Below are 13,140 nucleotides of genomic sequence, written 5' to 3'. Positions count from 1 at the left end.
AAAACTGGACCAGAGCTGCTGGGAAGACCTGGGTCCCGATCTCGGTTCCGTCATTTGAGAATCACCCCACACTGCATCTGTGTGATAAAACAGTAACGGTGCTTGCGCTGCTACTGTGTCAATCAGATGGGACAGCAGACGTGGCGGGTTGTGAACTCCCAGATTATTATTTCAGGACGTTTGGAGGGAGAGGAGACAACGTTAACAAAGTTGCAAAGGCAGGTGTCAGGGAGGGTGGCGACGGGGAACGGAACAGGCCGGGGCAGCAGGTGCACCCCGGGGAGCCTCAGCAGTCGGTGGTGACGGTGGCCGAGAGCTCCTGGATGCGCCAGGCGCTGCAGGCCTTGCACAAAATGTGCCCATCCAGCGGGTAGCAGCCCTGGCACTCGCCCTCGGACGACAGCAGCAGCCCGCACTCCTGTCGGGAAAGAAACAGCAGCTTCCGGTCAGCCCCAGGACCCCCAGGCTCCCTTCCCCTGCTGCACACCCCTGGCTTTCGCCCTGGCCCCCTGACCTCGCACTTGTAACAGCCGACATGGAAGCTGCGATCCAGGGCAACAATTCTCACCGTCTCCTCCTGCCCTGGCTCAGGCATGATGGCCCCGCCGCACACCGAGCATCGCGGGGCAAACTTCCTGGGTGTAGGGGAGAGCCGACAGTTGAGCCCAGGGTGGGCAAAGCCAGCCACCCCGAGCCGGGGAAGGGGGCGGGGCCTGACCTGTGGAAGTCCTCGATGCAGTGGATCTGGCTGGTGGCGTCCACGGTGAAGGGGATGCCGTCCAGGCCACGGTGGCACACCACGCAGGTGAAGCAGCCGGGGTGGTAGGCCTTCCCCATCGCCCGCAGGATCCGGTCCAGGATAGGTTGGGAGCACGTGGAACATTTCTCCAGGGTGGCCTGTTGGAAGGTCGGGGAGCCGGGAGCTAAACAACCCAACGGGCGCCCCCATAGCCCACCTGGCTGTTTCTACAGCACCCTGCGTGTGAGTGAGAGGTGGACCTGCGTAGATCCGAGTCTGGCTTTGGCTTTTCTGAGCGTCAGTGTCCTGTAAACCGGGCACCGGTAGTAAAACTCCTGCCTGGCTGGGGTTGGAATTTAACCCTGTTCCCTTAGGAGGCCGCCTGGGACGCCCACATCCCGGGTCAGAGTGACTGGGGTGGAGTCCCGGCTCCACTGCCCGCCAGCATCCTGCCCGTGGCCATGCTGGGAGGCAGCAGATGATGGCTCAAGGACTTGGGTCCCTTCCACCCATGGAAGAGACCTGGATTGAGTTCCAGGTTCCTGGCTTTGGTGCAGCCCAGACCCAACTGTCACAGGTATCTGGAGAGTGAACCAGCAGATGAAGCTGCGCTCTCTCTCCGCCTTGCAAATCAATTAATAATAATAATATTGGTGATGACAGATAAAATGTCTCCTACTCCTACAGGACGGTGCTCCTTCCTTCCCACAATGCCTCTCTTCTTGTCCATCAGTCTGAGTGCCCCAGCTTCGAGCCCTGTTCCTTTGCTGGGCTCAGACATCCGGCCCCCACCTTGCAGGAAGGCCCCTGCCTGCCGCTGCCAGTGCCCAGACCCCAGTGTCCCCAGCCCCAAGGGCTCACCACGTAGCAGCTCTCACAGTACGCCCTCCTCTCCACGGCATAGAAATGCTGGCCCCGGAGCTGCGCCCGGCACGTGGAACACACAAAGCAGCCCACATGGAAGACACGGTCCAGGGCCACGACCCCGGCGCCATCCCCGACCACGTCTTCTCCACAGCCGCCACATCGGCCTGGGGACAGGAAAGGACGGGGTCACCCCGCACAGACCCTGGCCAGACGCGCCACCCTCCCGCCCCCTGCCCGCGGCACCTGCTCACCAAAGTACTCCCCGCTGGGCGGGTGGTTCAGGTCCTGCACTAGCTTCTTGGTCAGTCTCTCCAGCTCCTCCTCCGGAGGCTGGCTCAGGGGGACCTGGGGGCGGGAATCAGGGGTTCCCACCCAGGGGGTCCAACCCAGGAGGCTCCTCCCCTGAGAGCTTCTCGGACCCCTCCCCTCTGCAATTCCCCAGCTGCTCCACGCCCCAGGCCTGCGGCTCTGCTCCCACCCACCCATCATCTAGGACCCCTGGCTCACCTGCGGCCCGTGCCCGCCTCCTCTGGGTCCTCCTGCAGAGCCAGACACCCCGACAGTCTCCTCTTTTCCCCCCGGCCCAGGCCCACGGTGGCTCCGATAGCCACCCCCCCAGATGTCCCCTCGGCCTGGAAGAGGAAAGTGGGGGCCGGGAAGGGGTCCAGAGGCCTGCGAGGCCCCCCGCCGGGGCGGGCCGCAGCCTCTCACTGGTTGTGCCACCTTCACTTGCACCGGGAAGGCCGGGCCGGCTGGGGTGCTGGCGGTAGCGTAGGAGGCCGGTGTGGGGCCCCCATAGGGGGATGCTGGTGGCGGAGGGGCTGGGGCACCCCCTCCGTTGGGCTTCAGGCAGCCTGCGCGGTAAGCAGGGGGCTGAGGGGCCTCGTAAGCCTAGGGAGAAACACGGGGAGCAGTGAGCAAAGCCCACCCAGGTCTCCCCGCCAGTGGCTGATGAACACAGAGGGGAGCTGGGGGCCCTGGGGAGGGGGGACTGGCACTGAAGACCCACAGAGGGCAGCAGGCCAGGCGTGGGGGCAGTCACCTGCCGCTCCGGCCTGCGGGGAGCGTGTCCACGGCCCCCATCCAGCTCGGCCAGCATGCTGGTCAGCGAGTCCATCTCAGCATCCAGACTGCCGGGGCGCAGGCCCCCCCTGTCTGGGGGGAGCCCCTGGGGAAGGAGCCAAAGCAGGGAGGAGGCAAGTCACCACGGCGCCCCTCCAGCCAGCCCCCCACCCTGCTCACAACATCGCACCCCCTCCCACTGCCGTCCTCACCTGGGAGCGCTGGGGTGCTCCGTGGGACCCCACCCAGGCTGGCCCCCGGTCATCACGTCCCCCGGGGGGCTGGTAACACTGCTCAGATGGGAGGGGGCAAAAATTGACCCTGGGGTGGGGCTGGAGTGCTGGGGTGGGGGGAAGAGAGACCAGAGGTGGGGACCAGGGAGGAGAGAAGGGGGCTCCCTCCTGGACGCTGCCCTCCCGGCCCCTCCGCTCCTCCTCTGGGGGCCGTAGGCGGCCACAGGCGGCTGGCCCCCGGCTGGCAGGGGAAGGGGTAGCAGGGAGCAGGCTGGGAGCGGGCAGAGGTGAGTCTGGGCAGCCGGTGGCTCGCGGGCGCAGAAGGGGCTGCTTACCTGTTCCGTGGGTGGGTGGCAGCCCAGGGGCACCTCGAGGGAGTGCTCTCCCCTGAGGGGCTCTGGTGGGCTCCGACTGCTTTGGGGGGAGCCAGGTGGGCCCCGACATGGTCTGGAACGGGGTGAGGAGACCCCAGACAGCAGGCAGGGCCTCTCGGAGCCCAGGGCCTCTGACTTCGGCCCCCTCTTCCGTCCTACACCTCGTTTGGGACTCCAGGAAAGAAACTTTTTCTGGCTTTTTTTTTTCCCCTTCCTCCCTAATTTTGGGGACGGCCACGCCCCCTGTGACGTCACCGCATTCCTGGGGGAGGGTCACGTGGCCCCCTAGGCCCTAATCTGCGGTCCCTCCCCCAGTCGGCCCCCTCCTGCCGAGAGGGGAGGGCTCTCGCTGGGAGCCGAGTCACGGGGGTCTGCGGGCGGCTCGGGGTGGGAGGCGCAGGCCCGGGCCGGCCCGCCCGAGCCTGCACGTGGCAGCCTCGCTGCGGCCCTGGAAGCTCCCGGTCTCCACCCCTGCTACCACCCGACCTCTTCCCACCACCTCCCTCTCACCTACCCGCCAGCAGTGTCAGGCCAGCCCGTAGTGTTTTGGTCTTTTATTCACGGTCAGCAGTTAGAAAAATAAAACACAGGGAACGTCCCCACCCCAGGCTGAGGTAGCCTAGGGTCGCAGAGGAGACCAGCCCCTCCCGTCAAGGCACCAGTGGAGGAGAGGCGGGCAGGCGGGCGGGCGGGGGTACCCGTGCCCTGGGTCCCCTCCCATAGGAGGCGGGTCAGCCCGAGCCCAGGACACCTAGCATCTGCACCTGGGGGTCGGGGCGGGGGGCTCCAGGTCCCAAGGGCAGGGCCGGAGGGAGGTGGCCCCTCCCTCTTCATCGTCCAGGAATCCGGATGAGCTGGGGCCTGGCCTCAGAGGTCAGTGCAGGTGACAGGGGTGAGGCCGTGGACGAGCAACGTGGGGCCCAGGTCGCGGCTCAGGGTCTCCAGCAGCGCCAGGTAGCGGGGGTAGCGGGTGGGGTCGGCAGGCGGCCTTGGCAGGTACAGGAAGGTGAGGGCCGTGGTGGGCCCCTCCTGGCCATCCCTGGCCTCAGGGCCCCCGGGGCCCCCGCCTGTGCCGCGCCCCTGCTGGGCCCGCACCAGGGCGTTGGCGCTGCTCGCCAGGGCCTCGGCCTCCGCCTCTCCCCGCCCGCCGTTGACGAAGTCCCCTTCTTCCTCTTCCTCTTGCTCCCGGGGCCCGGCGCCCTCGCCCCACACCACCTCGCGCACCTCGGCCCGGATCCGCAGTTGGCTCAGCAGGGCCCGGAGCCGCCCCTCGGCCGCCCCGGGCGCCTCGCCCGGCCCCAGGCACAGGAAGATGCGGAGCCGCGCGCTGTGCCAGGCGGGCACCATGCCCAGGATGGTTGCCATCTGCAGCAGGAAGAGGCCACAGACGTCCACGTAGCCGGGCCCACCCCGGGGCCGCAGCAGGTTGAGGGGCCACACGTCCACGTGGTGGGGCGCCGAGGGGCCCCGGGAGCCGCCGCTCAGCCGCTCCGGGGGCAGCGCCCCGCAGGCCCGGGCCAGAACCACGTTCTTGTTCATTTTGAGGGCGTCCGCCATGGTGGCCACGTAGTCCTGGGGGCTGAGCGCACGGGGGCTCCCGGGAGCCCGTGGCGGAGGGAACAGGGTGCTCAGGGCCGGGGAGCCGCCCTCGGGGGCGCCGGCCGCGGGCTCGGAGAAGGCAGGGTCCGTGAGGAAGTGGTCTTGCGGCGGAGCGTCGTCGTAGAAGCCCAGGACCAGCGTGTTGGGCTTCATGCCACCTGGGGGCGGACAGGGGAGGCAGGAAGGGCACGCGCCCACTCGCACACGCTGACGCACCGCGCGGCAGCCCCGGGCGCGCGGTTCCCACCGCGCCGGGGCTGCCAGGCCGGCGTCGCTCGCGGTGGCGTAATGACCTGAGTGTTCCTAAACACTTTCACATGCGTTTATTTGATTATCTCTGTGACTAATCTGCTCTTAAATAAGCCAAGCGCACCTTAGGGCTCTTTTTAAGGAGTGAGCTCTCCCTGTCCCTGGAGAGTAGGATGCGCACTGTAAGCCGCACCCCACCCCCCGCCCAGGGAGGGGAGAGCTGGACCCCAGGGGCCAGGTACACACCCTGCTCGGTCAGTCTCCAGGAAACAGCTCGGGGCAGGGCCCCACTGCGGGGAGGCCGGCCAGGCCTGGCCATCTGATGACTGATCCGTAGAGGGGCCCCTTGCATGGACAGCACTTGGTACTTGAACTCCCCAGGGCCCTGCAGCCATGCGATGAGGTAGGTACTGTTTATTCTCCCGGTTTTGTAGATAAGGAACCTGGGCCACCACCAGTGAGGTCACCAGCCCGTAGGTACTGGGGCAAGCAGGTGAACCAAGCCCGCCCACTCTGAGTGTGCATCAGTCTCCTATGTCCCAAAGTCCCTGGCAACAACTCCCTGGTTTTAGTGTCTAAGCAATCAGGATGGAACCAGCTGCCTCTTGCCAGGCCGGCATCCCAATCTGAGTCCCGGCTCTTCGGCTTCCTACCCAGCTTCCTGAGAAGGTGCCTGGGAAAGCAGCCACCCACGTGGGAGACCTGCGTGGAGCTCCAGGCTCCTGGCTTCGGCCTGGCCCAGTTCTAACCGCTGCAGCCAGCTGGGGAGCGAATCAACGGATGACAGCTCTCGCTACCTCTTCGTCTCTCAGGCTTTCAAATAAAATGAAAATAAATCAAGTAAAGATGTGCATGCCAGGAGGGCTATCTACAGGGAAAAGTCTTTCCTCTCCTTGGCACTACCTGCCACAGCCTGTTTTCTTTCTTAAATGGTTACTTATCTGAAAGGCAGGGCAACAGGGAGAGACGGAAAGAACAGAATCTTTCACGCGCTGGTTCACTTCCCAAGTGGCCACCATGAGGGCGGCTGGGCCAGGCTGAGTCCAGGAGCCCGGAACCCCATCCCGGTCTCGCACGTGGGCGGCAGGAGCCCGGGCACCTGAGCCGTCAGCCGCTCTTCTCCCAGGAGTGTAGGCAGCAGCTCGGTCAAGAGTGGAGCGGCCGGGACTGGAACCAGCACTCAGATGAGAGCCGTCAGCAGATGCCACAGTCCCACTGTGCCCCACGCACGGGCCCGGACCAAGCACGGGTCTCTAAATGTGGTGGTCTGTTTGCACGAAGGGCGGGGCTGGGCAAAGACCAAGCTGGGGGAGGAGGGGCTCGTCACCTTTCTCTCTCTCTCACCCACACCCAGCACCCCGGCAGCCCCGCCCCCTCCTCTGCATTTTCCAGTGTGCTGATTTATGCTGACCAGGGCAATGTGCAGCACTGCTGAACTTTACCCAGACTCAATGGGGAAGGGAGTGTGCGCTCAGGTGGCAGGTCCCAGGATCCAGGGAGGAGGCAGGCGGCGTGGACCTGGAGGAGCTCAGGGTACCAGCTGGGGCAGCAGCGCCAAGTCACGAAGCTGGAAACGCTCCCTGCGGCCGGCGTCATGGGACTCCATGATGCCTGGGATACCGGGCCTCCCCTGGGAGCGCCAGTTTGAGGGCCGCCTGCTCCCCTTCCAGTCCGGCATTCCTACTCACGTGTCTGGGGAGGCAGCGGAAGATGGCCCAAGCGCTCGGGGAGACCCCGGATGGAGTTCCAGACTCCGGCTTCAGCCTGGCCCCGTCCCAGCTATTGTAGCTAGTGAACCAGCAGATGCGAGATCTCGCTCTCTCTCTCTCTCTCTGTCGCTCCCCCTCCCTCCGTAACTCTGCCTTTCAAATAAATAAAGAACGAAAGAACGAAAGGCTTCTCTCCAGCGAGGGCCTCAGCCCGTACCCTCCAGCATCCTTTGCGGTGTCTGGGGCCGCGCTCGGCCACGCCCTACTGCTCGTGCCCTTCAGGCCTGGCTGAGTGACCATCTCGCCACAAAACCTTGGCTGTCCACATCACTGCACCGTGGTCTGCCTTTCTCTGAACGCTGGTGGTTGAGGGGGGCGGTCCTAGACTCAAACAATTCTCCCACTGTGCCCGGGAAGACCAGCAGGGAACACAGAGCTACAAGGTGCGTGCGTTCTGGCCCCGAAATCGGACATCTTTGGTTTTCTGTGAGCTTTCCGAAGATTCCTCTGTATGCATGGACTTCAAAGGGTTTTGGCACCAAAACCTATCTGTTCATTCTGCTTCCACAACCTTTTGAAGGACCCTGCGTACTCTTCAAAACCTGTGCTCCAATTTTTGGTCCAGAGAAAAAGAAGGGGGGCTGGCACTGTGGCGCAGTCGGTTAAGCCGTTGCCTGCAAAACGCGCATCCCATAGGGGCACCGGTTCAAGTCCCGGCTGCTCCACTTCCGATCCAGCTCCCTGCTAATGCGCCTGGGAAAGCAGTGGAGGGTGGCCCAAGTGCTCGGGCCCCTGCATGCAGGTGGGAGGCCTGGAAAAAGCTCCTGGCTCCTGGCTTCAGCCTGGCCCAGCCCCAGCCATTGAGGTCATTTGAGTGAATCAACGTAGGGAAGATACGCATCTCTCTCTTTCTCTGTAACTCTGCCTTTCAAATAACTAACTGAATAAATCATTAACAAACAAGAAGAAGAAGAGGGGTGGGCACTTGGTGCAGCTGGGGGTGCCCGAGCTCAGTCCCAGCTTCCTAAGAACACATACCCTGAAAGGCGGCAGCCGGGGCCCAGGTACTCGGCTTTCCTGCCACCCACGGGAGACACAGCTGCAGCTCCTGGCTCCTGGCTCCTGGCTGTCCCAGCCCTGACTGTTGGTGACACTTGGGAAGTGACCCAGTGGATGGGAGACCTCTGTGTCTGTCTGTGTGTCTCTCTGTGTCTCTGCCTGCCTTTCACATAAACCGAAAACAAGTAAAAAATACTGATGAAGGAAAAAGCCGCCACAGTGCGGCTTGCATGTCTCCTATCAGCCCCTATCGCCCGCTGCCTGTGTGCCTGCGGCTGTTATCTCGGCGCCTCCTCCCAGCTCGGGGAGCTCATTCTGTGCAACTGCCTGTGGTTTCCCCCGGGGAGGAAGAGAGCAGAGATTTCCCAGGGCCGCGGAGGGCACGGGGCAGAGAGAGCGCAGCTCACCGAGGCCCGAGATCCGCAGCAGGTGCTGAGCCCCCTGGCGCACGGAAGGCGACAGGGTGAGGTCCACGAAGGCCTTCACCTGGGCCCGGTCCACCAGGCTCAGCCACGCCCCGTACTGCGGCTGCACCGGGTCCGAGGGCAGGGAATCTGCAGGGGAGGGGAGCGCGTCGCGTTCATTTGCTCCGGGTCTCCTGGTATCCGAATCCCACCCGGACCGGGCACAGGGAAGAAGCCTGGGGCGCCCGAGACGGACGGGACAGGGAGGATGGCAGCTGGCGGGGTGGGCGGGGGGACAACTCACCCAGGTCCCCCAGGGTCACGTGGCCCAGCACGTACAGCCCCCCTTTCTTGAGCTGGTTGGCCAACCGCAGCAAGGGCAGGGCGCCCCGGGGGTTCCCCACCAGGAGCAGCAGCTGGGGCCGCCAGAACTTCACGTGGTCCTTCCGGACGTCCAGCCGGAGCAGGTACTTACGCACCTGGGGGCCAGGACAAGGGGACAGGGGCGGGGCGGGGGCTCAAGCAGGTAGCCCCCTTTGGCCCCCCTCTTGGACAGAGATGCCCATCCGGCCCCGTCCTGGTGGGGGCTTCCCCGGACCACCTGCTGCCGGCACCCCTCACCTGGTGGAAGAGCAGAGCCTGGCTGACGTAGCCCCAGCTGCTGGGGCCTCCTCGGGCGGTGAGCAGGGCGCAGAGCAGGCCCATGAGCAGCAGGGAGCCGCCGGCCGCCCCGGGGCTGATGAGGAACATCATAAGCAGGCAGGAGGCCACGCCCAGCAGGCAGGTGTGCCAGGAGAACAGGCTGAAGGTGGGGCTGGGGTCCGGAGAAGGCAGGGAGCTCAGGGCCGGCCCCCACTGCCCCCCGACCCCGCCCCGCTCCGGGGCCGGACCACCCTCCTCCCCTTAGCCTCTCACCGGAAGTTGGGGGCCGAGGCCCACTCCAGGCTCAGGCAAGACAGGTCCACCGCGGCGTAGGCCACCAGGTAGAAGACCGTGACAACGGCAGCCAGCGTGTTCAGCTTTCCAGCCAGGAGCACCAGCTGGGCGGGGAGCCAGGGCAGCCATCAGAGCGCTGGTGCACCCCAACGTGTGCCGCCAGCCACCCCACAAAACGCCAGCGCCGCCTCCTTTGCACCGTGGGGTGGGGGCATGGCAGCTGGGAGTGGAAGGCCTACCTGCACTAGGCCCCAGGAGTAGAGGACGGCCCCCCAGGGGTTCCCGCCGCGGGTCACAACCTTGGCCGGGGCCAAGATGGCTCCTGTGAAGACAGATCCGCGGCGGGCACGTGAGCCTGGGCCGCACCGGCCCCAGCCCCGGCGGACACGGGAGGCCACGCGTGCTCAGGGCCCGGCTCACCGAAGAGGTCGTCCTGGGCCAGGGCGTGCAGGATGCGGGAGGCGCCAATGAGCGAGCTCATGGAGGCCGACAGCGACGTGGCGTAGATGCCGATCAGCACCAGCGGGGGCCAGAGGCTGATGGCGCGGAAGAAGCCGTAGTCCTCCTGCAGCAGTGTCCTGGGGGTGGGGGGCGCAGCCGGCACAGCCCTGACTGCCGGGACGAGAGCCGGCCCAGGGCCAGCCCTGGCTTTCGCTGCCTCGGCCCACGTGCAAGAGGCCGGGTCTTTGTACACATGGCGCAGCCCCCAGCCCAGCGCTCACAGCAGTCCCGGGTGCCTGGCGCTTGCATCCGCTTCCCCACGGGCACAAACCATCCCCGCGGCCCCTCGCCCCAGCAGCCAGGGCACCCACGGGCTCACCTGTCGCAGGTGAAACTAGAGAGGAAGAAGAGCAGGACGTAGATGAAGAAGGTGTAGGTCACGGCCACGATCGTGCCGAGGGGAATGGCCCGGCTGGGCTCCTTCAGCTCGCCTGGAGGGCAGGGGGCAGAGGGAGGGAGCTCAGCCGTCCGGCCACCCCGCGCGGCCGGTCCCCCGCGGCGGGCGGGGGCTCTCACCTGACATGTTGGCCCCCGCCATGATGCCCGTGCAGCCATTGAAGAGGACGGCAAAGACGCTGGCGAACGTCATCATGGCCCCTGTGGTGTAGTCCTCGGCGTAGCCGGCTGAGGGACACGGGGGCGTCAGCTCCCCACACCCCACAGTGCCCCCACCCCGCCGCCCCTCCACGCCCGCACTAAGACCCCAGTCCGGACCCCTTTGCTGGCCCTGCTGGCTGGACTCAAGGTCTCCCTCCCTCTCTGGTCTCCTCTTGCCCCTCACAGCCATCTCTCCCTGCACCCCCCCCGACTCCTGGGGTGCCCCTTAGAGCAGCTCCGGGGCTCCCCGTGCGGGGACCGCCTGGTGCTCTCTGCCCCCTGGGTGGGTCTGCAGGGCGCTGGGCTGCTCCCCGGTCCAGCCCTCCTGAGCGCCCCACACCTGCTCTATCTCCGGGGGTTCCGAGGGCCCAGCCCCCACCCTGGAGGGCCACCCGGCCAGGGACACCCTGCTCACCGCCCAGGTTCTCCTTCAGGGTACTGCTGTTGAAGCCAGTGAAGTGGCCGACCTTGGGCGGCAGGGAGGAGCCGTTGGGGCCCTGGCGCGGGGTCAAGAGGATGTCCCTGGGCCCCACGGCCACAAAGCTGACCAGCACAGAGGCCAGGGAGCCGGAGACCAGCAGGAAGGTAAGGAAGGAGGCTCGGGCATAGAGGCCGGCGCCCAGCGTGCAGACCCCACCCACGAGGCCCAGCAGCAGGGAGCCGTAGAGGAGGTTCCAGCCATAGCCCTGTGGCAGCACCCGGAGCCCACCGGGGCCTGTGGCATCTGCAGACGGGGCAGGGACAGAGTTAGAAGGCCTGGCCCTGAAGAGGAGCCCAGCCCCAGCGAGCACCCAAGGCAGGACCTCTGCCCACCCACAGCCAGAGAGACCCCTCCCCCGGCTCCTCCCCAGCACTGTCAGCTTTAGCCAAGACAGCCAGGAGGCTCCCAGTGGGCAAGGGCCAGCTCTGGGACGCCTCCGTCCCCCACACACGTAGCAGCTGCAGACTGCCAAGGTCAGCCTGTTCCGATCCCACCATCCCAGACCCCGCCACACCACAGAGCTGCCCGGAACAGGCAGAGGGTGGGGGGTGGGGGGCACCGACCAGCCCCGAAGATGTCCAGCACGGACTCCACGAGCCCCAGCAGGCACACGGCACAGCCGCACACGTTGGCCAGGTAGAACATCAGGCCGATGCTGCCCCCGACCTCCGGGCCCAGCGTCCGGCTGATCATGACTAACGGTGGAAGCAAGGGATGAGCGTTAAGGGAAAAGAAACTGAACGGGCCAGCTCGCTGCGGCCGCGCCCTGTCCCCGAGCCCCCAAGTTCCAGCTCCCTCATCTGGGGAGTGAGGACCGCCCGACCGATGGCACTGCCCACTCCAGTGCACGGCGAGGCTGGTCCCCCAGTGCACACCTCTCCCAGCAGCAAACCGGCCCAGACCCCCGCCCACTGCCCGTGGAGGATACAGTAGGCTCCGCCGCCCCGCACCGCGCCATTGGTGGCGATGGCGCAGACCGAGAGGACGGTGAGCGCCAGGATGAAGTAGGCAACGAGCAGCATGGCCAGGGCCTGCAGCAGCCCGGCGTGGCCCACCACGAACCCTGGGCAGGAGCGGAAAAGCAGGTGAGGCGGAGGGAGTGCTCCCCGCGCCAGCCCCGCGCCAGCCCCACGCCAGCCCTCAGGCCACAGCTACACACGGGGAACCCCCTCGGCAAGCCCCCCCCTTCCCCCAGGAAGTGCCAACCCACCCAGACCCGCTCACCAATCCTCAGGAAGACCACTATGCTGAACATGGACAGGACTGTGGGCACCACCACGCCCAGGAAGGTGGAGAGCTTCCGAGCAGACGCCCCTCCGGGACCCCCCGCGCCACTGGCAGGGAAGGCAGCCCCCTCCTCCCCCAGGAGCCGGTAGGCCAGCAGAGGCGAGCTCTCGCTGGCCATGGCTGAGCGAAAGGGCCTGCAAAGGAGGCATAACGCTGCACGGAGAGCCCCCTCCCCAAGAAGACCCTCAACACACACGCGAGCGCGCGCGCGCGCGCACTCACCGGCAGTCACACCGCTGCCCCTCGGACGTGGACACAGCGCACCTCCCCGTGAGCGTGGGGACCCCTCCCAGCCTCCCGGCCGCCCCTCCCGCACGACGCCGGGGTGACAGATGCGGCGGCTCCCCCAGCCCCCCCCCCGGCGGTGCAAGAGGAAGCAAGTCCCCCAAAAGGGAAGTGAGTTCCCGCCAGGCAGCCCGCCTCGCCCCCTGCCCCGCGGGCCGCCCCGGGCCACCGCCCACCCCCGGCGAGAAACCTCCCGACCCTCCAAAGCCCCGCCCTCCTGCCAGTGCCCCCCACCCTCCCATCCACACGGGGTCCCCCAGACGCCACCCCCGCCCCGATCGCCCCAACAGAAACCCCCCGCCGGCTGCCGGCTCCGGGCCCTCCGAGCGCGGCCGCCCCCACCCCGCCGCTGCCCGCACCCGGCCGCCGGGGCTCCCCGCGCTCCCCGCCGCAGCCCAGGAGCCCCCGCGGCCCGGCGCCCACTCACCCCCCGGGGGAGCCCCGCGGGCACAGGGGTCCGCCAAGCGCCGAGGGGCGCGGGCGCCGGCACAGTCCGCGGCGGCTGCCGGGAAGCCAGGCCCCGAGCCTGCCCCGCCCACTGCCCGGCGCGCCATTGGCCCCCGGCGTCGGCCCCGCCCCGTGGGCGTGCCCAGGAAACGCCCCGCCCCGGCCGCCGCCGCCGCCGCCGCCGCCCGGGTTCCACGTGCGCGTCGCGGACCTGCGCGTTCTTCCAGGTGTGGACCACGGGCCCCGGGGCGCTCAGCCCCTGCGGCCGGCGCGGGTTGGACGCCGCAGGCGCTCCCGGGAGACGCTGTCCC

At 67.1% G+C, this 13,140-nt stretch overlaps 2 protein-coding genes across 3 annotated transcripts; both read right to left on the bottom strand.

Moving 5' to 3' along the window:
- Window positions 1-145: 145 nt before the first annotated feature.
- On the bottom strand, window positions 146-3,733 carry TRIP6 (thyroid hormone receptor interactor 6). Of its 2 annotated transcripts, none has more exons than XM_070064466.2 (9): window positions 3,237-3,733; window positions 2,881-3,008; window positions 2,649-2,774; window positions 2,114-2,497; window positions 1,858-1,951; window positions 1,601-1,770; window positions 719-897; window positions 515-635; window positions 146-418 (listed from the first exon to the last, which is right to left on the bottom strand). In XM_070064466.2, the coding sequence occupies exons 1-9, from the start codon at window positions 3,343-3,345 to the stop codon at window positions 287-289; spliced, it is 1,443 nt and encodes a 480-aa protein (XP_069920567.1). In that variant the 5' UTR covers window positions 3,346-3,733; the 3' UTR covers window positions 146-286. The 2 variants fall into 2 exon arrangements, with proteins under 2 accessions (XP_069920567.1, XP_069920568.1); XM_070064467.2 differs by having other exon boundaries at window positions 2,881-2,958; window positions 3,237-3,726.
- Window positions 3,734-3,814: 81 nt separating this feature from the next.
- On the bottom strand, window positions 3,815-12,908 carry SLC12A9 (solute carrier family 12 member 9). The gene is made up of 14 exons (XM_051847686.3): window positions 12,810-12,908; window positions 12,035-12,231; window positions 11,739-11,873; window positions 11,374-11,505; window positions 10,745-11,053; window positions 10,249-10,356; window positions 10,052-10,163; window positions 9,652-9,809; window positions 9,471-9,553; window positions 9,211-9,335; window positions 8,917-9,109; window positions 8,600-8,774; window positions 8,299-8,445; window positions 3,815-5,032 (listed from the first exon to the last, which is right to left on the bottom strand). The coding sequence occupies exons 2-14, from the start codon at window positions 12,213-12,215 to the stop codon at window positions 4,143-4,145; spliced, it is 2,748 nt and encodes a 915-aa protein (XP_051703646.1). The 5' UTR covers window positions 12,216-12,231; window positions 12,810-12,908; the 3' UTR covers window positions 3,815-4,142.
- Between the last annotated feature and the right edge of the window lie 232 nt (window positions 12,909-13,140).

This window comes from Oryctolagus cuniculus, chromosome 19 (assembly GCF_051225735.1).
Source record: "Oryctolagus cuniculus isolate XC-2025 breed Fujian yellow rabbit chromosome 19, ASM5122573v1, whole genome shotgun sequence".
NCBI classification, from domain to species: domain Eukaryota; kingdom Metazoa; phylum Chordata; class Mammalia; order Lagomorpha; family Leporidae; genus Oryctolagus; species Oryctolagus cuniculus.
This window is presented reverse-complemented; position numbering and strand designations above follow the sequence as displayed.

Coding starts and splice junctions, on each gene's coding strand:
- TRIP6 (XM_070064466.2), bottom strand. CDS start 3,345: ATGTCGGGGCCCACCTGGCTCCCCCCAAAGCAGTCGGAGCCCACCAGA. Junction 1,952..2,113: donor GAGGCGGGCACGGGCCGCAG/GTGAGCCAGGGG, acceptor TCCCGCCCCCAG/GTCCCCCTGAGCCAGCCTCC. Junction 419..514: donor TCGGCTGTTACAAGTGCGAG/GTCAGGGGGCCA, acceptor CTTTCCCGACAG/GAGTGCGGGCTGCTGCTGTC.
- SLC12A9 (XM_051847686.3), bottom strand. CDS start 12,215: ATGGCCAGCGAGAGCTCGCCTCTGCTGGCCTACCGGCTCCTGGGGGAG. Junction 11,506..11,738: donor GCGGGGCGGCGGAGCCTACT/GTATCCTCCACG, acceptor TTCCACCGTTAG/TCATGATCAGCCGGACGCTG. Junction 10,164..10,248: donor GGCGGGGGCCAACATGTCAG/GTGAGAGCCCCC, acceptor CCTGCCCTCCAG/GCGAGCTGAAGGAGCCCAGC.